This window comes from Pinus tabuliformis, chromosome 2_2, assembly GCF_031772625.1.
Source record: "Pinus tabuliformis cultivar Carrire ecotype Pingquan chromosome 2_2, CPIR1, whole genome shotgun sequence".
Lineage (NCBI taxonomy): Eukaryota > Viridiplantae > Streptophyta > Pinopsida > Pinales > Pinaceae > Pinus > Pinus tabuliformis.
Genome location: NC_142300.1, coordinates 1124952143 through 1124976816, shown reverse-complemented (window position 1 = coordinate 1124976816; position 24674 = coordinate 1124952143). Strand labels below are relative to the sequence as shown.

The window sequence follows — 24674 nt, the reverse complement described above, 5'->3', positions numbered from 1 at the left end:
AGAAAAAATGTTATTGTTATTTTTGGAGCATGGGTTGTATGTTCAAGGTCTTTTATTTTAGAGGTCAAGCACCCATTAAGTGCTTCTAGGGTTTGTCCTAGGTCAAGAAGTCAAAAGGGTCATTGTCATAAGTTGAAGACCCCATCGGGTACATTGTAACTTGTAAAGAAAATTATTTTTGTAATTAAAAGTGTCAAAATACCCTTCAAGACCAAGTCGACTTGGAAATTGAGAAGTCGGCCTATTTTGAGGAACCACGTCCACCTTAAGAAGCCTATATAAAGGAGGAAACTCGACCTCCTTGAGACACATTCAATTCTCATCTCATTCAAGCGAAGGAGAAGCAGAAAAAGGCTAGCAAAGAAGGAAGAGGACGAAGGAAAACGTTTCTAGGCTAATTCTATCTAACATGTATGAAGAAGTTAGGCTAGGGTTTGCTACTTCAAGGTCGAGATTCTCTATTTGCTGAAAGAGGATCAAAGTTGTTGGAAGAAGGGCTTATTAGGTCAACTTCTGGCCCTAGATAAGGAAGCAAAGCAAGCGAAGTTGTTGGGAGGCCTTGAAAGGCTAAGCTTTGCTCACATGTGTAGATGCAGTAGCAATTGTAAGGGGGTGAATATTTTAGACCTGCAGTAGAGGACAAAATTCTGAAGTTGGGGGTCGAAGTTGTGATGCTAGAAAAGATTTGACTGGGTTTTACTTGGACAAAGGAAGCACATCATCAAGAGCGGTCGGACTTGGTCTTGGAAGGGTATTGGTCTTGGTCTAGAGGTCTTGAAATTCATTAATCGAAGAATCTATAAGAAGAGATGAGATTTACGGGTTTTTCTCTTAAGTGGAGAGGTTTTGGCCCTGCCTTGCAGCCTATATCTTGTGTACTTGTATATTATTGTTCTTCTTGTTTCGGTAGTTGTTTGATGATAAACGAACATAATAATAAGAGAAGAAGCTAATAAGTAAGAGAATATATATATATATATATATATATATATATATATATCACAAGCAGTGATCATAAAAAGAGAAATCATCCTAACTACTACCCTCTAGATTTCTCAACATGGTCTTAAAGCGAAGGTTGGGTAAGGGCATGATGAAGATCTATACTTACATTGAAGAAGTTTCTAAAGAAGTGTACGAAGTTGGCAAATCAACTCAAGAAGGGCATCAAAGAAGTATGGGATCTCTTATTTTCTTCTAAGAAGGAAGTGACCAAGACATCTACACAAAATGACATTAGGGGAATTTTGACATCTAAAATGGGCCTCCTAAGGAAATTATAAAATAATAGTGGAAATAATAAGATTAGATTACATCATCAAATTTTAGAGGGAAAAAAAAAAAACACTATTTTTTCAATTCGTATTTTCAAATTATCTCCCTATGGGTTTACTCAAATTTCGATCGGAAACACTCATTGGATGAAAAATTTAATTCCTCATCCAATGAGTACCCATGTTGCATACTTTTAATGGACCCTACTACACGAAAATGAGATATACATGAAAAACGTGATTGCAATCACGTTTTTTCATGTATTTCTCATTTTTCGTGTAGCAGGATCCATCGAAAGTATGCAACATGGGTACTCCTTGGATGAGAAATTAAATTTTGCATCCAATGAGTACTCCTGCTCGAAACTTGAGCAAATCTTTAAGGAGATAAGTTGAAAATACAAGTTGAAAAAATGGTTTTATTATTTTATTATTCTTTAATCTTTATATTTTTTTACTCCAAAAATGGTGAATCGTCCCCCATGGTTGACATCGTCATCTTGAATCATATTGGTCCTTATAAAGTTTATTTTGGTTGTACATTTTTCTTAGGAGGCTTATTTTAGACCTCAAAATTCCCCTAATGAGGACTATTCTCAGCACTCACTGACACATTTCAAGATGAGAATATTTGGGTGATCAAGAATGGAGCATCAATACATATGATTAGTCAGCAATTAAAGACATTATCAAAAGGAAAGTTATCTTACTCTGTATAGCTTGGTGACAATAAAAGCTACCCTGTGAGAGGTATTGGAACAACTTTAAGGGAGTTGGAGAATGGAGGAAACATTCATCTCAACAATATCTTATTTGTTCCAGGTTTGCACAAGAATTTGCTTTCCATTTCATGTCTAGAATACAAGGGTGATAGAGTTGTTTTCATTGATGGAAAGGTTGTAGTATGTGGTAAAAACTCAAGCATAGAAGATGCAAGAATGATTGGGATCCGTGAAGGAAGACTTTAAAAATTATTAACTCCCCTCGCTCAAGCTTTGGCTCACATTGAAGTTAACCCATGTGAGCTTTGGCATAGAAGATTTGATCATATTCACCACAAAATCTTACCAACCCTAAATTCAATAGCGAACGGAATCCCTGAACTGAAAGAAGATCATGAAGGAGTATGTAAGGGATGTGCATTAGGTAAGAACACCAAGAGACCACTTGGAAGCAATGCTTCAAGGTCAAAAGAAATCTTGGCTCTTATTCATTCCGATGTTTGTGGGCATATGACTCTAAATTCACTTGGAGGTCATCTATATTATGTCACATTCATAGATGACATTCAAGGAAAACTTGTGCTTACTTAATGAAATCCAAGAACGAAGTATTTATCAAATTTCAAGAATTTAAAGTTGAAGTATAGAACCTTACAGAAAGGAGAATCAAGATATTAAGGTCTGATAATGGAGGAGAATAGACATCCAAGGAAATTATAGCCTTTTGTAAGGAGTCTGAGATTAAGAGGGAGTTGATAGTCCCATATAATCCCGTGAAAAATGGAGTTGCAAAACGAAAGAATCAATCCATTGAAGAAAGTGTAAAAGCTATGCTACATGATCAAGATTTGCTGAAAATTCTATGGGTTAAAGCTACGAAGACATTGTATACATACAAAATCGAAGTCCCCATAGATCACTAGATAACATGACTCCTGAAGAAGCATTCACTGGGAAAAAACCAAGAGTGGATCATCTTTGAATTTTTGGGTGTTCTATATATATTCATATACCAAAGGACAAGAGAAAGAAGTTGGATCCATCAGACATGAAGGGAATATTTGTCGGTTACAGTAATTATTCTAGGGCCTATAGGATCTACATAAAAGAAGGACATCGAATAAAACTCAATCGAGATGTGATATTTGACGAAAGTATTGCATTCAAGAAATCAAAGGATCTCCCTATGGACTCTGATGATGAAGAACTTCCAGTATTTGAAGAGGAAGTTACTAGGGAGGAAGAAGAATCAAATCATGAAGATGAAGGTCCCAGTGAACCTATACAACCTGTGGTAATCCTCGAGACTAGAAAGAGACCTAACTAGTTGAAATCTACTCTATTAGATGCAGAGGGTCATGGAGCAGCTAAAGGCACATTTAGAGAAAGCAAGAAGCCCAAAAGATATTCAGGGTATGCAGCATATATGACAAAGTTAATAGAAGCAGAGCCATCCACTTTTGAAGAAGTTATCAATCATCAAGAATGGAAAGATGCCATGAATGAAGAATATCAATCGATAATGAAGAATGGGGTATGGGAGATCATACCTAGGGCTGAAGACAAGTTTGTGGTAACTTCCAAGTGACTTTACAAGATTAAACATGCGGCAGATGGAAGTATAAACAAGTATAAGGCAAGATTTGTGGCTAGGGGCTTCTCTCAACAAGAAGGCATCGATTATGAAGATACATTTGCTCCAACATCAAGGTATACAACTATACACTCGCTAGTCTCTCTGGAAGCATCGATGGGATGGAATATTCATCAAACAAATGTCAAGACTGCATTCCTAAAGGGCACAATTGATGAGGAAGTCTAATAGAGCAACCCTTGGGATTTGAAGTCAAAGATAAAGAAGCTTATGTTTACAGGTTGAAGAAGGCACTATATGGACTTAAGCAAGCACCAAGAGCATGGTATGCAAAGATGGATACATACCTACAAAGATTGGGCTTCACAAAGAGCTATGTTGATCTGAATCTCTATATCAAGGTCCTGAAGGATGAGTCTGTAATCATTCTTCTATATGTGGTTGATCTTCTCTTGACGTGTAGAAGATCAAATCCAAGAATGCAAGAAGCAGCTAGCAGTAGAATTTTATATGAAGGATCTTGGGCTAATTCACTACTATTTGGGACTGGAAGTTTGGCAGAGACCTGGTGAGATCAATCTAGGTCAATGGACGTATGTGATGAAGATGTTGAAGAGGTTTGACATGATGGATTGCAAACCTATGACAACCCCCATGATCACAAATTTGAAGAGGTTAAGGAGTTCTAAATCGAGTCTGGTGGATCCAACCAGGTATAGATAATTGATTGGCTCACTGATGTGCTTGGTGAATACTCAACCAGACATATGTTTTGCAGTGAATGTTCTCAGTCAGTTCCAAGTTGAGTCAAAGCATGATCATTGGATAGCAGCTAAGCACATTTTGAGATATCTACAAGGAACAACCCACTACTGCCTAAATTTTAGGAGGAATGATGTTCACTTGATTGGATATACAGATTCTGACTGGGGAGGTAGTGAGCAAGATGGAAGGAGCACTACAGGAGGATGTTTTAGTTTGGGATCCTCCATGGTCTCATGGATGAGAAAAAAGCAAGATACGGTTGCTTTGAGCAATGTTGAGGCTGAATATATTGCAGCCAGTGAAGTAAGCAGAGAAGTTGTCTGGTTAAGGAAGTTCTTGTCTGACTTGTTTGAAGGACCAATGGACCCTACAGTGATACGTTGTGATAATACAAGTTGCACAAGATTGTCTGAAGATCCAGTGTTTCATGGAAAGACAAAGCATATAAACAATAAGTATCACTACATTCGGAAGTTGGTACAGGATGGTGTGTTGCAACTACAGTATATCTCCACTGAAGAGCAAGTTGCTGACATATTGACAATGAAGAGCAAGTTGTTGACATATTGACAAAACATCTTCCTAATAAGAAGCTTGTATATTTGAGAGACAATCTTGGTCTAGTTGATATATCCTCCCTAGTTCAGAGAGAGATAGACACATCATTCTTGTCTTCACTTGGGAAGAAAGAATGGAGGATTGGGTAAACATCTGGCATCTGATACTCTTTGAGGATGAGGTAGGGCATCCAAGATAAGAGTAGTCGAGGACCGATATTCTTTGAGGACTAGTTATCCAAGATAAGAATAGTCCAAGAAGGACATACTCTGTGAACACCTGGGTGGGGTATGTGCCTTGAGAGACAATGATGATGGTGTCTATAAATCATTGGTCTCGCCAGCATTGTGCTCTGATCTTGTGGAGAGATAGAGTTGTTAGTCAAGGCCTTGCTATGTGACAATGTTGGTTGTTATGATGCTAAACAAATGGGTTACCAATTTGACTCTTCTTATGAGATCTCTTCAGATTGAGAATGTCCATGTACCATTTATGAATACCTCCCTAGTTAAGAGGGAATGTTGAAAAATGTGTAACTAGGTTCAGCCTTCATAAATATGAAATGTACTTTTGATTCTTGTATTTTGTAAAATGAAAGAAAAATTATTATTGTTATTTTTGGAGCATGGGTTTTATGCTCAAGGTATTTTATTTTAGAGGTCAAGCACCTATTGAGTGCTTCTAGGGTTTTTCCTAGGACAAGAAGTCAAAAGGGTCATTGTCATAAGTTGAAGACCCCATCGGGCACATTATAACTTGTAAAGAAAATTATTTTTGTAATTAAAAGTGTCAAAATACCCTCCAAGACCAATACGGCCTAGCAGCTAAGAAGTCCTATTTTGAGGAGCCACGTCCACCTTAAGAAGCCTATATAAAGGAGGAAAATCGACATCCTTGAGACACATTCACTTCTCGTCTCATTCAAGCGAACAAGAAGCATAAAAAGGCTAGCGAAGAAGGAAGAGGACGAAGGAAAAGTTTTATGGGCTAATTCTATCTCACACATGCGAAGAAGGCTAGGGTTTGCTACTTCAAGGTCAAAATTCTCTATTTGTTGAAAGAGGATCAAAGTTGTTGGAAGAAGGGTATACTAGGTCACCTTCTAGCCCTAGACAAGGAAGAAAAGAAAACGAAGTTGTTGGGAGACCTTGGAAGACTAAACTTCGCTTACACGTGTGGATGCGGTAGCAGTTGCAGGAGGGTGAAAATTTCAAACCTGCAATAGAGGCCGAAATTCTGAAGCTGGGAGTCGAAGTTGTGCTACTAGAAGAGATTTGACTGGGTTTGACTTGGACAAAGAAATCACATCATTAGGAGAGGTCAAACTTGGACTTGGAAGGGTATTGGTCTTAGTCTACAGGTCTTGGAATTTGTCAATTGAAGAATCTATAAGAAGAAAAGAGATTTACAAGTTTCCCTCTCAAGTGGAGACGTTTTGGCCCTGGCTTGCAACCTATATCCTGTGTACTTGTGTACTATTGTTCTTCTCGTGCTGGTAGTTGTTTGATGATAAATGAACATAATAATAACAGTAGAAACTAATAAGTAAGAAAAAGTAAAAAGATATCACAAGCAATTATCATAGAAAGAGAAATCATTCCAACTATTGCTCTCTAAATTTCTCAACAGCAAGCACCCCATCCTCTTGTGACACAACTCATAGAAGTTGTCACTATTATGCACCAAAGCTCGAATAGATTCACTCTACAACCCATACAAATCACCTTCTCTAACCCCTATTACTTGATTTGCATATGGGATAGAATCCTTTAACCACTTGAACTTCACTACAAAGCCCTTATCCTTTATGACCGAAACTAAAAGCAAACTCTTCTTGAGACATGGAACAAACAAGACATTGTCAAAATCTAAAGAATTACCTAACTCAAGCTAGAAGGGAATAGTACCAACTATTGTTATTTAGTACTAGGCACCATCATTGATCCAAATTGGATCATCATATCATTTGTCATCTATCTTAGTACACTTTAGGTAGACAAATTGGAGGAATCAACTTGCAAAACCATTTTCGCAACAAGTCCCACTTTAGAAAATTGGGGTTGGAAACGATCCAAAACCTATTGTAGCCATTTTGAAGCCTCAAACGACATTTTTTTGTCAGAAAACTCCTTGAATGCCACCAACAATATTCTATACATCAAGACCTTCTAATGGTGCAAGAATTACTTTAATCAAAGAACATATATGAAAGACATTCCTCCCACAAGTTGACCTACTTCGTTGACCACCCTAGTATGAGTGGATGCCACATCAACCCACATTACTCAAACATGAGGGGCTACCCATGTGTGAACATGCAAGAAGATTCTAGCAAGTGCAAGACCTTAACACAGTTATGGGTGAAGGAAGTCAAAACCTTGCCCCTATATGGCTATCAGGTGATGCCAAATATCGAGCTGCTAGTAGGAGATGGGGTTCTAGTTCCATTCTTTAGCATTGTACCTTGTTCTATCGTTGAGCAAAACATCTGAGTGGTATTTTGTAAGCATAGCAAAGGAGGAGGATTATGTAGCGGTCGTTCAAGCCATGACGTCAAAAGGTAACTCCATAGTGAGCTCCCATTCCTTTGTATGTGCATTTTACATTTGAAGCAAAGAAAGCAGAGCATAGACCTCACCTTCTAGTTGGGTTTCCATGATAAATCTTCTGTTTATTTGTGTAGATGGTGTATACTTGTGCCTATTCTTTTGTTTTCGTATTTCAAATATTTCATAAAAGTCAAGCAAAGCTAGTGATTAATTAATCTAGGATCCAAGGAAAATTTAATTTTCATAGTCAATGATTTCAACATATTATAATATTTGTTACAATGAACTATTCTAGTGGGATATCCATGACAACTTATGAATCAATCACCAAGCTCAACCTATACTCCTAAGTCACGCTTCGTCAAAATAGAAAACAATTGTCAAGTTGATGTCATATGTCAAGATGCCCCACTATCCAGATACCATGCATCCCTCAGAATTGCATCAGTAGAAAGGAAAGATATCATCAAAAGAAATTTCTTGAACTTGGTAACAAACTCGTTCATCTAAGTTTTTGCACAGACTATTGCCTGGTTCTACTACTGCCTCCCTTTACCCTTCTTCTTCTTTAGACACAATGATGTATAATGATCATGCTTACAACAAATGCATCACTTGATTTTACTCAATTCCTCTTTTATTGGCTAAGATTGACTCCTCACTCTTTGCGTTACCCTTTTTGGGTCATTTACCTTTTGTCTTATTTGACTGACCAAATATAACTAGGTTCTCATCACCACCCTTCTTGTTGGCCTTTGACTCCATCTGAGTCTCCTCCTAGATACAATCATCCCAAAGCCTCTCAAAGTCAGGAAGGTTTTCCTAAGTGCAAATACCTTTGACAAATGGTTCTCATGAAGTCGGGAAACCATTCAATACCATGTTCACTAGCTCTGCATCTAAAACCTTCTCCCCAACTGCTGTAAGTTGATCATAAATTTATGTGATCTTCATAAGGTAACTGGGGACTGTCTAATCTGGTCATCTCTATGGATCTGAAATTTTTCTTTGATTTCATCTTCATGTTTATGTTTAGACTTTGGAAAAGACTAACCAGGGCATCGAACTTCCTTTTTGTTGTGAACTTCCAAGTCCTATGGATCTGTAGGCAAATTCACAATGCCCTCGACAATATCCCAAAGATTATTGTCTTTTAGTAAGAGTGTAACCCTCACTTTCCATGCTAAGAAATTCAAGGCGCCATTCAATCTATCCTCAAACAGAAGGCATGTTGCTGCCATGTTTGAGACCTATTGCACAAACTCACAAATCAAAAAATATAACTTTGAAATTCTCTTACTGCTGATCTTTCTTCCCTGCAATAGATCTGCTGCTACAAATCCTTGAGAATCTCAAACAGAGATCAAACTCTGATACCATGTTAAAATTTCAAGCCCTAAGTGACTAATGTCCTTATGATCTCAATCAAACAAGTAGATTATTGAATTTAATTAATGCTGAAATTAAATTTCAAACCAAAGCATCAATCACACAATAGTTAGAAATTAAACAATGAAATCATAAAAAATAATTTCTCACACACACAGGGAAGTACTTCAAATCGTTTTGTTGCTCCTTTGAAAAACAACTTACAAGGAAACCTGCACACGCTGCCCAAAAAACAACATTGCACAGATACCAAAAGCACCTTGAACTGAGCTTGTACTGCCTAAGAAAACCGAAAACAACAAACAACTATTGTACAACCTGTGGACCAGACTGTATGGCCCTTCCTGTATGACTATTTGGATTTGTAACGATCTGTCCATATGACCATACAGACCGTTCTCTCAAATTTTGTGCTACCTAGGAATGTCTCTTCCATGGCTGCCTGCACTCTCTCCTTGTTTTGTTCAACTGCTCAAGTGTGTGTGTGTGTGTGTTAAAAGCCTCTACCCTGCCCTGTCTTTATAGTTTCAGGGGAGAATCTACCTTAATATTTCTCCAAGTCTACATCATGCATGAGATACAATTTTAGACTCATCTGCTAAATATAAGACTTTCACTTCTTTGCTAAAGTGAATAAAAAAAAATAGAATAATTTTCTGAAAACAATTTTTGAAAATATCTTGAACTACTTCTCGCATATTCACACTAAACATGTGCAGAAGTTCCTGTCGAAGCTATAATTGTCAACAGGAGCTACCTGTCTTAACTCATCCAACAGTTGGAGATAAATCTATTTGGCTAGGGAAATGATATCCAATAATGGCAGTCTATAAGGTTATGGTACTATCCTATGGAGTAGAATATCTATAAGGAGGTTTGGGTGCAGGCCATAGAGGACTATTATGGAACAAAATTTCACATAGGGATAGAACTTCCCCTCATGCTGTGAGAACATTCACTGAACAGACAAAGCACTGGTTTAATAACAACACACCCTATAGATAAGTAAGAAGGTTTAGCTCAATCAGTTGAACCATGCACCCAAGGCATGTTGGCAACAGGGAGACCATAGGTCACACAGGTCCAAATCTGGTCCATTCCCTCTGAGTTACCAATTACTACTGTCACTAGTGATTGAACCACCCTCCATCCAGAATTTCCAGGGAAGAGGGGGAGATCCCACAAGGTTTTCCTTGGGAAAAAAAAAGTGAGAAGGGATGTATTACTTGCTAAGCCCATTTTACCATTTGCTTCTGTTTGCTAGATGTTTCAAATGTGGAGAACCAAGACTAATGTTTTGTGTACAACAATGGATATATAAAGCAAAAGTATCTTTGAAAAGTCTATTTCCTTGTCAGCAGATACCAGGACCCCAAAAAAATGCACTGGTTGACAAATCTGCAGATAAAAGTTTAATAATTCTTGTTCAAAGAGAAAATATTTTGATGTAATTTCAAATTATAGATGTAGCGTTCTTGAAACTGTTTTGATAAATATTTCAGATGACATATTCTGTTGGTGAGTCACTGGGTTCCGTACTATTCTGTTTTGATAAATTTGGACAACTAGGTCCAAACTCCATGTTCTGATGCTCAGATTAAGAGGCTAATATTTTTGTTGGATTCCTCTTTTTGAGAGGTGTAAAATCCATATAAAAATAGTCTTAATCCGATGAGCAGAACTTATATTTTGAATTTATTATTCTTAATAAATTATATGTGCAAAGGTCAGCCAGTTTTGTAATGTAGGCTCACATGCCCAACAGATGTGTCACACACCCTCATTGATGGATATATATATACAGGAAAAGTTGGAGAGAATTTGAACACAACACAACACAACTCACATCTTCCTCTCTCATCCTAAAAAGTACAAGCTACCTGGAGGACGAATTTCAGCCACACGTGGGAAGGACGAAGAGGATTTTTCTGCTGCTAGGGTTTCTGCTGCTAGGGTTTCGCAGAAGTTTGACCAGCGTTGACTTTGGTCAACGCTTGGTCCAAACAAGCTGAAAACTTGTGGGAAGTTCGATTTTTGAAGGCCATACTACCTGGCACAAAAATCGAGGTCAAAGGGTTGACCGTTTTGCTGCTGCGTTGACTTTTAGCTTGCTGCCCCTGCGTTGACTTTTCAGGACAGCGTTGACTTTTGTAGAACTGACTTGGGTTGACTCATCTACTGGTTGGAGGGTTGTTGTGACACATGCTGGGCTAGCTGACCAAAGGAGACTTTGCTGGTTGAAGCATCCTGTTGACCGCCGAAACAATCACATACATTTTTCTTGTTTCTGATTTGTCTTCTGTAAGATCTGCTTATATGTTCTATCTGCATTTTGCTTATCTACTTGTATGATTGCTGTGAGAAAAGTGAAATTGCTCTTAGCATAGAACATCTACAAAACTTTACATGGTATCAGAGCTGAGGTGAAGACAAACTCTATCTATAGCAATCATCATCGAAGGAAATGGATTCCTCTAAGCTTGAATTCAGGGAGAATGACAAGCTGACTGGAAGTGATGACTTCCATGCCTGGAAGATGTTATTAGATCTCAAATTAGAAGATCATGATCTCCTAGATCATGTGACAGGGAAGATTCAAGAACCTCCATCAAATGCCTCTGCTGCTGTTAAACACATTCTTGAGTAGTCTCCTCCTCTCCACGTCTGGGATTTTGGTGAAGGTGAGAGATATCATGAATGATAGGCTGGTCACTAAAGTAATGCCCTCGCTGCTGTACGTTGCCCCAGCTGTAGATACCTAGCCACAGGTGATACCCTAGATGCAGTGATGCCCTAGCCGCAGTAAGCAACAGGCTTATGAAGAAATATAAACGCAGTCAATGGGTCAATAAAACGTAGTCAACGAGACCTGTTCACGCAACAGAACTTTGCATTCCTCTCTGCCATTCTACGTGAACTTGGGATACATATATACGCTATACAGGTATGGCCATTCTACGTGAAGTTTGGATACATATACATGATATATATATATATATATATATATATATATATATATATATATATATATATATATATATATATACGCCATACAAGTGTGACAATTATAGCCGCAGTTGAGGAATAATGAATCCGCAAGAAATGAAGGAGTCGCAGTAGGGTTTGACTGCACTTTGTTTCGGTTTTAGATACAGTTATGATCTCGGCTGTATGGAGCAGTAATGACTTCGATGAGGACACAACAGTGAGGCAAGTTCTGGGCTAAATACATTCTCAAATTGCAGGTGCAAATCTCGGATAGATGGACCAGAGAAGATCTCAGATGAGGATGCAGTTTTGGCATGAAGTCTGGGCTAATCATATTCACGGCCTAGTAGAGATCACAGTGATCCTGAAGATACTGTCTCAGTCTCGGCATATAATCTCGTTGAAGAGAATTTTAATGATGACTGTGTCTACTACAATCTAAGCAGTGACAATCAAATCAAGAGCTACAGTCTCGGTATACTCAAACGGAGCAGTGACGGATCAACGAAGGTCATCTTGAATATTATCTCTATTTCATATATATTACTGTCTCAGCATAACCAGATTAATGAAGTATGTTTAGGTGATGACATTGATTCTCGGCATCCCTGAAAAAGGAGATATATCATATCAATAGTCTCCATTGTATTCGGATCTAGTGATCTCGACATGAATATGATCTCAGAAGCAGTCACAATGACAAGGGTCACAAGAAGTAGTAACATGATTATTACAGTTGAAGTATAATGAAAGAAGCAATACAGTGAAGTGTTGTCGTGGTCTTTATGGTGCAGAGATCCTAAGGGCAACCATTCTCAACAATAATACCATCCCTAACTTTGATGAGCTTCTGTCTAGATGTATGCAAGAAGAAACAAGGATGAAGGAATTTGATAATGAAAGAAATGCTGCCTATGTTGCTCATTCCCGAAAGAAGAACTCTGGTGGTTCCAAGGACAAAGGAAGGACTAAGACTCAAAAGAAGAAGGGTAAATGTTTCACCTGCCATAGGACTGGACACTATGCTAGAGAATGCCCCTTCCAGAAGAATTCTCCCGATAGTGACGACAATAACAACAACCGAAGGAATGGGAATCAAAGAAATGACAAATCCAAAGGAAAGAGGAAGGCTCACTTTGAAGGAAACCATCCACCTTCTAAAAGGACCAGAAATACCAGGTATGAGGAGTCTAATGTTGTTGATAAAAGAAATGAGTATATTCTAATATCTGCTCTCTCAGCTGCATCTCCGCCCGACACTATGGATGTCTGGCTAATCGATAGTGGTGCCTCAAGACACATCACCGGATTCAAGGAAGCACTTTCTGACATGGTTGAAAGGGATACTAATCTAGAAATTATCCTTGGGGATAATGCCACTTATCCTGTGAAAGGGACCGGGACTGTGACCCTCCACTTGTCTCAAGGACAAGTCCTCCATCTACAAGATGTACTCTATGTACCCAAATTGAAGAAGAACCTTGTGTCTGTATCTACCATGGAAGACAAAGGATTCAATGTAACCTTCTCTGATGGAAAGGTACTCATGTGGAAGAAGAGCTTCAAGGAAGCTATCTCAATTGGTTTTAGAGTTGGTACACTCTACCAGGTTGGAGGGAGTTCGTTGGGAACTATGACTTGTGATACTATCCGTCAAACCGAACTATGGCACCGAAGATTTGGACACCTTCATTACAAGGCTCTTCCCGAAGCAAGGAAGGTGGTGACAGGGATGCCTGATTTTGGAAATAATCATAAAGGTGTATGTAAGGGCTGTGCTGAAGGAAAACATACAAGGGGACCTTTCCCCTCCAGTGTCACAAAGACATCTGAGATATTGCAACTGGTCCATTCTGATCTTTCCGGTATGTTGCCTGTAACATCCCTGGGGGATGTTCTTACTATATGACATTTACTGATGACTTCTCTCGCAAAACCTGGATATACTTCTTGAAGAAGAAGGATGAGGCTTTCATGTGGTTCCGTACCTTCAAAGCCTTGGTGGAAAATATGACCGGAAAGAAGATCAAGATTTTGAGGACTGACAATGGCACTGAATATGAGTCAAATGAGTTCAAAGACTTTTGCAGAGAAGCTGGCATTAAGAGGGAGACTACCACTGCATATACTCCTGAGCAGAATGGTGTTGCTGAACGCAAGAATAGGACTATTGCGGAAGCTGCCCGTGCCATGCTATGTGACCAGGGTCTTCCAAAGTTTCTGTGGGGAGAAGCTGCAAATACTGTTGTGTACATTCAAAACCGATGCCCTCATTCCGCTTTGGACTCCAAAACTCCCGAAGAGGTTTTCTCTGGTAAGAAACCTGATGTCTCACATTTTAGAATTTTTGGATGTCCTATCTATTTTCATGTGCCGAAAGAAAAGAGAAGTAAGTTGGATGCTACTGGGAAGAAAGGAATATTTGTGGGCTACAGTGAGACTTCTAAGGCATATAGAGTCTATGTACCTGGTCAAAGGGAAGTAGAGATAAGCCATGATGTCACTTTTGACGAAGATGCTTCCCTGAAGAAAGTAGTAGATCTTCCTAGATCTAAAGGAAAGCCTCTCATTCTAGTGATGTATGTGGACGACCTCTTCCTGACAGGTGATGACCCTCTCATTCATCAATGTAAGAGGGAGCTTGCTGTTGAGTTCGAGATGAAAGACCTAGGACTGATGCACTATTTCCTAGGCCTGGAGGTCTGGCAGAGACCTGGAAAGATTTTCCTTTCTCAAGGAAAGTATATTGTGAAGCTTCTAGAAAGATTTGGGATGGTGGACTGTAAGTCCGTGTCGACACCAATGGAACTCAACTTTAAGAAGTTGAGTGGCAGCGCTGCAGGGCCTATCTTGGCCAATCCTACTGAGTATCGTCAACTCATAGGAGCTTTGATGTTCTTAGTGAACACCCGTCCGAACATATGTTTTGCAGTGAATACTTTGAGTCAACAGATGGTTGAGCCTCATCATTTTCACTGGGTTGGTGCCAAGAATCTTTTGAGATATCTTCGGGGCACGATAAACCATGGGTTGAGATACACTGCCGGGAGTGTGATACTCCGGGGATATACTGATGCCGATTGGGCTGGCAGTGTGGTGGATCGTAAGAGCACATCTGGATGCTGTTTCAATCTTGGTTCTGCTTCGATCTCATGGATGAGCAGGAAGCAGAAGTCGGTGGCTTTGAGCACCGCGGAGGCCGAATACATTGCTGCTAGTATGGCCTGTTGTGAAGCAGTTTGGTTGAGGAAGCTCTTTAGTGAGCTGTTCCAACATGTGCTAGATACCACTGTAATACTCTGTGATAATCAGAGTGGGATTCGTATGACTGAGAATCCTGTGTTCCACGACCGATCCAAGCATATTGATATCAAGTACCACTTTATCCGGGATATGGTACAGCGAGGCGCCGTAAGGCTCGATCATATAGGAACTGATGAGCAGGTCGCGGATATTCTCACTAAGCCCCTGGGGAAGGTCAAGTTCCTAACCTTCCGTGAGAGTCTTGGTGTCGTGGAAAGACCCTATGATGTGGGTCTTGTTGGACGATGAGCTCTGGGAGCTCTGGGGGGGTTTGGGGATAGCTTCTCGGAGCTATAAGCACTCATAATGCTTCTGCCCCACCCTTGTGATTATTGAGCTGGTTCGCCACTCATTTAATCTGTGCCCCGTATGCATCCTACCCATTGAGTTCAGGGCTCATGGGAAGTACCTCTCATTTGGCCAATGAGGTGTGGAAAAGCTAGAGACTATTAGCAAAGACTGATGGACGCATCAGAGATTGCCGTACTCTCTATCTAGGATGGCATGGTCCAACCACTTGATCTGGGATCAAGATTTGTGAGGTCTGGGACCTCTGGACTGATTATGTCAGTCGGGAATGATGTCTTTGTGACTGACCCACTTCTGTTCTGAAATAAAGAAGCCAGCAAAGCAAGTTTCGGCAGGATGACTCACGATGTTAATTGCACTAATAGATGGAGTTCTCCCTAGTTGAGAGGGAGTGTTAAATTTGGACAACTAGGTCCAAACTCCATGTTCTGATGCTCAGATTAAGAGGCTAATATTTTTGTTGGATTCCTCTTTCTGAGAGGTGTAAAATCCATATAAAAATAGTCTTAATCCGATGAGCAGAACTTATATTTTGAATTTATTATTCTTAATAAATTATATGTGCAAAGGTCAGCCAGTTTTGTAATGTAGGCTCACATGCCCAACAGATGTGTCACACACCCTCATTGATGGATATATATATACAGGAAAAGTTGGAGAGAATTTGAACACAACACAACACAACTCACATCTTCCTCTCTCATCCTAAAAAGTACAAGCTACTTGGAGGACGAATTTCAGCCACACGTGGGAAGGACGAAGAGGATTTTTCTGCTGCTAGGGTTTCGCAGAAGTTTGACCAGCGTTGACTTTGGTCAACGCTTGGTCCAAACAAGCTGAAAACTTGTGGGAAGTTCGATTTTTGAAGGCCATACTACCTGGCACAAAAATCGAGGTCAAAGGGTTGACCGTTTTGCTGCTGCGTTGACTTTTAGCTTGCTGCCCCTGCGTTGACTTTTCAGGACAGCGTTGACTTTTGTAGAACTGACTTGGGTTGACTCATCTACTGGTTGGAGGGTTGTTGTGACACATGCTGGGCTGGCTGACCAAAGGAGACTTTGCTGGTTGAAGCATCCTGTTGACCGCCGAAACAATCACATACATTTTTCTTGTTTCTGATTTGTCTTCTGTAAGATCTGCTTATATGTTCTATCTGCATTTTGCTTATCTACTTGTATGATTGCTGTGAGAAAAGTGAAATTGCTCTTAGCATAGAACATCTACAAAACTTTACATCTTTTGTAGTAGAAATACTAAATTTAGCAATCTTGTGGAAACTTGCCATGCAAGTACTGGAAAAAATGATAATAAACTACAAACTGTGCAAAAAACTTTACACTGTTGAGCTTCTGCCCTTAAAGAGATATAGATAATAGTATATAACAAAAATATTTATGTTACTATTTTTGGTGGGTAGCATCAATGATGACCTTTCATCATAACTTAGCATGTACTTCTAAATAAAATTACCAATGCAGTTCTTACCATAAACAATCTGTGATGTATTTTTGCATGTCTCAGATAGATCAAAAATCTGACAACATTAACATTTTCTTGCGTGATAATCCTTGTGCTGCAGAGCATATTTGTTGTATTAATTTTTCAATAGACATTAGATATCCAGATTTTCCAGGGAAGAGGGGGAGATCCCACAATGTTTTCCTTGGGAAAAAAAAAGTGAGAAGGGATGCATTACTTGCTAAGCCCATTTTACCATTTGCTTCTGTTTGCTAGATGTTTCAAATGTAGAGAACCAAGACTAATGTTTTCTGTACAACAATGGATATATAAAGCAAAAGTATCTTTGAAAAGTCTATTTCCTTGTCAGCAGATAACAGGACCCCAAAACAATGCACTGGTTGACAAATCTGCAGATAAAAGTTTAATAATTCTTGTTCAAAGAGAAAATATTTTGATGTAATTGCAAATTATAGATTCAGCGTTCTTGAAACTGTTTTGATAAATATTTCAGATGACAGATTATGTTTGTGAGTCACTGGGTTCCATACTATAGCTGTGGTCTTTTGTAGTAGAAATACTAAATTTAGCAATCTTGTGGAAACTTACCATGCAAGTACTGGAAAAAATCATAATAAACTACAAACTGTGCAAAAACCTTTACATTGTTGAACTTCTGCCCTTAAAGAGATATAGATAATAGTATATAACAAAAATATTTATGTTACTATTTTTGGTGGGTGGCATCAATGATGACCTTTCATCATAACTTAGCATGTACTTCTAAATAAAATGACCAATGCAATTCTTACCATAAACAATCTATGATGTATTCTTACCATAAACAAAAATCTGGCAACATTAATATTTTCTTGCGTGATAATCCTTGTGCTGCAGAACATATTTGTTGTATTAATTTTTCAATAGACATTAGATATCCACAGCTTTGTCCCCAAGTAAAAAATTCAACACTTGACAATTAGCCTAATCATTTGTAGTCTTCTTTAAGTGAACTATGGTAAAAGAAAGAACTGAGACAGTAATTTGGCTTAACTGACAGGATTTTGGAAATTAGTCTTTTGTGATGGTCAAGCATTGCTGATGTAATTCAAATCTTTGGTCTTCCAAACTGCTAAGGCCAACAGGAGTGGTACTGGCCAAACAAACCCTGGAGAAGAAAGAACCACCTTTGCACCATATGCACAAACTAGGGCTTTGCTTTGCTGTCCAAAACAATAGTACACACAAATAAATGAATAAAGTTATAAACAGAGAGAAAATATTTTAAATTTCTAATTACATAAATGAAACGAATTCCTTAATCTTACTCCCACCATCTGATTCTTAAATAATCAATGACCAAACAAATAAAAGGTATAATGACCACAAAACCTTACCTTCCAATGACTCCATAGAATTAAAAAGCATACTCCTATGAGTGCCTTCCTAATCCAGCGGTTGCAATGTATACAAGATGCAGTGCAAGCCTTTGCACAATGCTCAGAAGACAATGTTGAAAGTCGATTGATATTTACATTATCCAGTTTCAGTGATAGAGGTTTTGGATCATTCAGTTGTGAATTTGTTGTAACACGGTCTTCAGAAGCCCTTGTATCAACTGTCCTTTTCACTAGAACCTCAACTTCTTTCTTTTCTGATTTAAGTAAATAGTGCATTTGACAAGCTACTTTCTCAGCTGCAAGAGATGATACAACACAAAGAAGAGGAAACACTACTAGATAAAGGTGAGGCAAAACAATCACCAATACATCAGGCACACCAATACCAGATTGGGGAATCATAAACTCTGGAAGAATAACTGTCCAACCCTTATGGGACATATAGCCATTTCTGGAATCCTCCACTAGAACCTGTCCGTGGAACCAAGGAAAGAAGATCAAGTAAAATAAATGTAGCAGCTGACTCCACCAGATAGGACGATTTCTAGATGCTTCTAACATGATCCATGATGGGATTTTAAACAAAAAGTTACCAAAACCTTTGCAGTTCATGATATTCGAAGCCCATCTGTTGAACTGATTCTCATTTCCTACATAAAAAATTAACAATTTTGGAACAAGAAGCAAAGCTAGCAGAAAAACAAAAATAAACCAGAGCAGCGGTTGATATAGTGAACCCCAGTGACATCCCATCACCCAAAATTCTTGCCATGTCCATTTCAATGGAGCTGCTTTTAAATTTACAGAGAATGGCCTTATTTGGCTATATGCATGTTTTCCAGAATCCTCAACTGCCTCAATTTGCAACCAATATCGGTTAGGAGATGGATCCATAAACATTTTCCAGTCCCAGTTTGCTATGTATAAATCACCTCTTTCTATTGAATCTGAATGTTTCATCATTTTCATCTCCATAGCCAAATCAAGCTTTCCAGATATGGAATCATAGAGTTTAGCTTTGACAGAGATGATCGAATTTGCCGAAAATACCAAAGCTCGTATTGATCCATGAAGGGATAGATTATTAAATCTGCATTCCTGTGCAACTAAGGAAGACATTCTTTGCATCATGCGTGAGTCTAAAGGAAATGTTGGAACTATGATAGTTGGTGTGGTTACAGATGTATTATCAAGAGGCCAGCTCATCATTTTGTAGTCAACATCAATAAATGACGCATGCCCCTCATCGATGGCAATGATTCGCATTATCCTGCTTTTCTTCCAATCACCCATTTCCCACTCCCAAAACTCTTTAATGGATGAGTTATCCAAGCTACAGAGCTGTTTTTCATTATTGCTGATGGCTATATCATGTGCATTAAGCTGAAAATACTGTTGAAAAGATTTAGAAGTAGGGGTTAACTGAATATGGTGCCTCTGTAAATTTCTCCCAAACTCTGTATGCAAATGCCCACAGAGATATGTTGATACTGCATGCTTAGCAAACAGATCTTCCAGACGTTTTCCTGTCTCTGTAGCTGCGGTGAATGACAATGGGAAGTGCCCAAAGGCAATTTTGCTCACTGGCTCTGATAGTTGCATGTCCCATTGACTGAGCTCTACATCAAGCTCTGATATCAATTTATCTGTGGGATGTCCAAACAGGTTTGTAGGCCCACGCAGACCAATGGTCATAGAACTATCAAACCCAACAAAAAGGTGCTTCCAGCCATTGTTCTAGATGAAAAAAGTATGAATAGATACTGTCAACTTCTTATCATAACTGAGATTCAAGGAACTCAATACATAATCATCAAACAAATTACAAAAGCCTTTGCAGAACAGAATTAATCAATTAAATGATAACAACACTGGAAAGGAAAAACAAAATATTTATTTTTACGATTAAATCTTATCCTGGTAGAATACATGCCATTACATTTCAAATTCCAATAAGAAATTAAGTGTTCAAATCGATCTGTTATCAATCTGATGCAATATTGGGTCTAAAACCATCTAGAGGAACACTTCGTGTGCGCTCCAAATATTCTATGTTTTTAGCTTTCAAGTACCCAAGTTTCTAAATGAATATTTGAAAAAAACTTCACAATTCAAAAATAATAACAGGGAAATTCAAATAAGTAGTTCATGTGCTAGGAAATTCTTAGTGATTTGTAGCATACAGTCATAAGCATAGGAAGCAGAATATATTCTTAAGTTTCATTTGAAATAACATTAGCAATCCAAGTTCTTTGATCGTTTTCTTAGTCTAGGATGTGCATACAATCAGGCTCAGATTTAAAAGATAAGTTGATGACAATTTACTATTAAGAAAGCATGTTTAGAACTAATGAAACTGAATTTGTGCTTATTTTATGCTCGATGCCTTTATATCTGTTCCAATTCATTTGAGAATGCCACCATGAAACAGTGTGTGATACTGTGAATTTTTCCACGGAGTTTGAATAAATTATATGGATTCACTCACCAGAAGTGTGATGCTTTTAACATTTCCTGTGCGATTTAAATATGCACTTATGCTGTACTGAGAAAAGAAATCAAAACTACCATTAGGAAATGGTACTCCAAATTTATCATGGTTACCACGCAGATCATAAAATATATCCTCTGGAAGTCCACTCTTTGCTATGGTATCCTTCATTGTGTCATGATACTCTCTCCACTCATTCTCATCTTGTCTCATGGTAAGATGATCCTTGCTTTTTCCATCTGTGGTCCAGGCATAATGATCCAAGCATAGCAAAAGGGTTCCCAATGAGACAACCAAAATTACTCAGAAATATGAGTGAAACTAACATAATACAAGTCTATTCATGTCCACAAGACCAAAAAAGTAGATCAATGGGACCCAAAAATACAACAAGAAATATAACTGAAACTAACTTAAGATAATTTTATTCATGTCCATTGTCCACACATGACCAAATAAGTAGGTCAACAGGACTCAAAAGGGCAACCAGTAACAACATGCCGTAATCTGTAGGAACACAAGGCTACTCCAGACGACTAGAAGAATAAAGATAAAGATACCAATGATTACAAAAAGTACAAGTAAACAGAAAAAAGACAAAAACCTACTCATCATTAGGCATAACTGTAGAAGTAGATAGAGGAGGAAGAGAAAGAATCTGTTGATGCGTCAACTACTATGGAAGTAGAGGAAGAAGGAGCATCTGCTTCGGCTTCAACCACTTGGAAGGTGATGATTATATTTAAATTGTTCCCCTTGAGTATCTTGGTAATTGTAATTTTTTCCATCATAACGATGAATCCCTATTCAATGATTAGTGAAATTCTTTAGTCAATAAATGTAAGAATATAAGGCTTACATGTGTAGTAAAGTCGCCATAGTGACTTGAACTAAAATATACGTTTTCTGGTTATTATTAGTGTTTGGGGTTTTGGACAAACTTGACCTTTCAAACTCTACATAGGAGACATGAATCTCATTGTAACGGTGTAAAGAATTTTCATAATATAATCTTGTGTTTGTGTTAGATTAGTATCAGAGTGGAGAGATCCTAATAGCCAAGTTCGAAACACCGAGTTAGAGAGTTGATGTTTGCTTATAGCTGTCATTCATGAAATAGCGACCAACCGTAAAGAAGCCACCAGTCTTTAGAGAGAAACATATCAAGGAATAAAATCGTTTCCAATATTAAAGAGCCATCATTTCCAATATGAGAGAGCCACCATACTATTCATCATGATGGATTTATCTGCTAGAGTTTGAAGCCAGTCGTCATACAGAAGCCTGTATGTCATAGTATCATTCACTGTCATATGGAAGTCTTTCCGCCACACACTATTGTACAGAAGCCATTACATTAGCCCATCATACAAAGCCATTAAGTGTTAAATTGCAGAGGTGTTTATCAGTATTAAATTTCAAGCAAAATTTTCTGAAAATGAAAACACTTCTAGAGAAAGTCATTACTTGGAAAGTGAAAATTCAGATGCAATTGACGAACAAAAACCTATGGGGAATAGTAAAAGGGACTCAGCAATTGCCTAGAAATCCAAATAAATTATTGGAATAGTGGAGCATAAATGATAAAGCTAAAGCTATTAGTAGGCTTGCTCCCAGACTTTGAGTTGTATAACGTAGATCTAGAAAAATCATCCAAGGAAATCTAGGATAATCCGAATAAGTTGTTTGGAACAAAAGTGATGAATGCAAAGTTTTTCCTGAAGCTAAACAATCTGAGATCTCTCATCAAACAACTAGCTAAAGTCAAAGCTACAGTAGAGGAATAGGATGCTAAAGCCATTTTTAAAAAATCTTCCCTCTTAATACAACAATATCATCTTTACTCTCAATCAGATGTCTTTACACACTCTAGAAAACATAAATCATCTATCTTAGCTGAAGAAATGAGAACTATTGTACGAGATTCAAAAGGAGATTTTCAGCTAGAGACAACACTACTCAAAGAAAAGGATGGGAAAGAGAATGACAGGTAAGAGTAGGATTGAATGTTGGAATTGAATGTTACTGCTATGGAAAAATAGATCATAGAATAGTTAGTTGCAAAACCCATGCCAATGCCCTTCTCAAAGGAAAGCTTAAAGAATCAACAAATGTGGCAATTGCTAAAGATCCTCGAGATCCTAATACCAGTGATGACCCCACTGTAGAATTAGCATTGTTCACATTTTAAGAGGCCCACACTTTGAAGACAGGGAGTGATACAGTGGAGGAGAGACAGTTGTTCAGTAGTATGGGATGCACAAGCATGAGGAGATTGGCATTCTATAGTTCATGGGATATTCAGGATCTAGAAGTTCAACATGATACCCTTATGAGGGTTATGAGAAATTTCAGGTGCAAATGATGTTCAATGATACCAGGAACTTGGATTACAACAAGGAGACTATAGCTTTTAAAGGAATAGGGAGCATCTTGAAGGAGTTTCACTGGTTCAAGAATTCTTTTGAACTAAGTGTTTGAAAAATGTTTAACTTTGTTGTTTTAGTTTTCAATAAATGTGTTTGCAGTCAAAGTGTGTTTGCTTTCAGTTATTTTTGTTTTCATTACTATAAACCTAGAGAGAATGTTAGAATGTAAGTCTTACATGTGTAATAAAGTCACCATATTGACTTAAGCTAAAAGATTGGTTTTCTTCTTATTATTAGCGTTTAGAGTTCTGTACATATATGACCTCTTGAGCTCTATATAAGAGAGATGAATCTCATTGTAATGGTGTTAAGTGTTTTTGTAATATAATATCATGCTCATGTTTGATTACATATCTCCATTTCAAGTTCAACCCTATCTAGGGTTGCAGCATTACATTTCAAAGTATTAAAAACATAGAAAGGAAAAATATCAATAATAGGTATTAGGCTAAGTTGGACAAGAAGTATGCCTCAGCATGACAGTTATCTTGGATGATTATGATATGTACACAACAAAGGTCTAGAAAGACCCTTGACATAATACTTGCTGCTAAGTCAATTCCAGCTATAATAAACACTTTGAACACCTGAATGCTAAAAACTCAACTGTTTGTGTTATTTGTGTTGAAAATGCAGCATGTATTACATTAGAAATCAATATACATGTACATCAAAATTGACACATTTGGGAGTTGTGGAGCAAGCAGACCATATTCCCTTTAAGAAAGGAGAGATACATATCTACTTTGGCTCCAACTTGAAAAGTATCTATATCTTTCCTAAAACAGCCTTAAACAGATACGCATGTTTTGTGGAATTGTAAAGCTGCCAACTTGCCAGAATGTTTTTGGACTGAACTATGTTTCTCCTCTTTGTTTGAAAGGGTTGTGTTTGGGGACAAGTAGATGATTTGGCAAGATGAAACTCAACCTTTAAAGCACTCCAAATATTTAACTAAATTTAGGATTGTCATAAAGTTAAGTCTAGTAATATTTAGCATGTGTGCTGCTACTCGTTGATATCCTAACTCTATATAAAATTGACATGGTTAATCTCTAACATATCAATCGTCCAAACTTGCATGGACGTTTTCCTATGTTTTCACTTCAATGGAACATGTATTTGAATATTTTTATTAAACTATAATATTCCATATTTCAAGGTTTTATCATAACTATTTATCTAAGTTGTGGCTCCTTTCATGAACATAACTGAAACGTGTATTTCTAGGTTTGTCATTCCAATTAATCATATGGAATCATTTTAAAATTGGCAACTAGGGCCAAATTCCACTTTGGACAGCTCATTTGATGGAGATGATGATTGCAATGAATTCCTCTTTCCGAGAGGACCAAAATTGACCTAAAGATCACTAAAATTGGATAAGGAAAAATATATTTTTGAAAGCAAGCCCACTCATGTGTAACTCATCAAGGTCAGCTTGG

General features: G+C 37.9%; 1 protein-coding gene across 1 annotated transcript in view; it reads right to left on the bottom strand.

Annotated features, from left to right (window-relative positions):
• Window positions 1-17980: 17980 nt before the first annotated feature.
• The window catches only part of LOC149197349 (putative metallophosphoesterase At3g03305), a 75331-nt gene continuing 68637 nt past the window's right edge, over window positions 17981-24674 (bottom strand). The window contains exons 2-4 of the mRNA XM_089405831.1: window positions 20798-21039; window positions 18307-20046; window positions 17981-18132 (exon numbers count right to left, since the gene is read on the bottom strand). Of these exons, the coding sequence (XP_089261957.1) occupies window positions 17998-18132; window positions 18307-20046; window positions 20798-21039 (2117 nt within the window). The 3' untranslated portion in view covers window positions 17981-17997. The remainder of the gene's footprint in view (window positions 18133-18306; window positions 20047-20797; window positions 21040-24674) is intronic.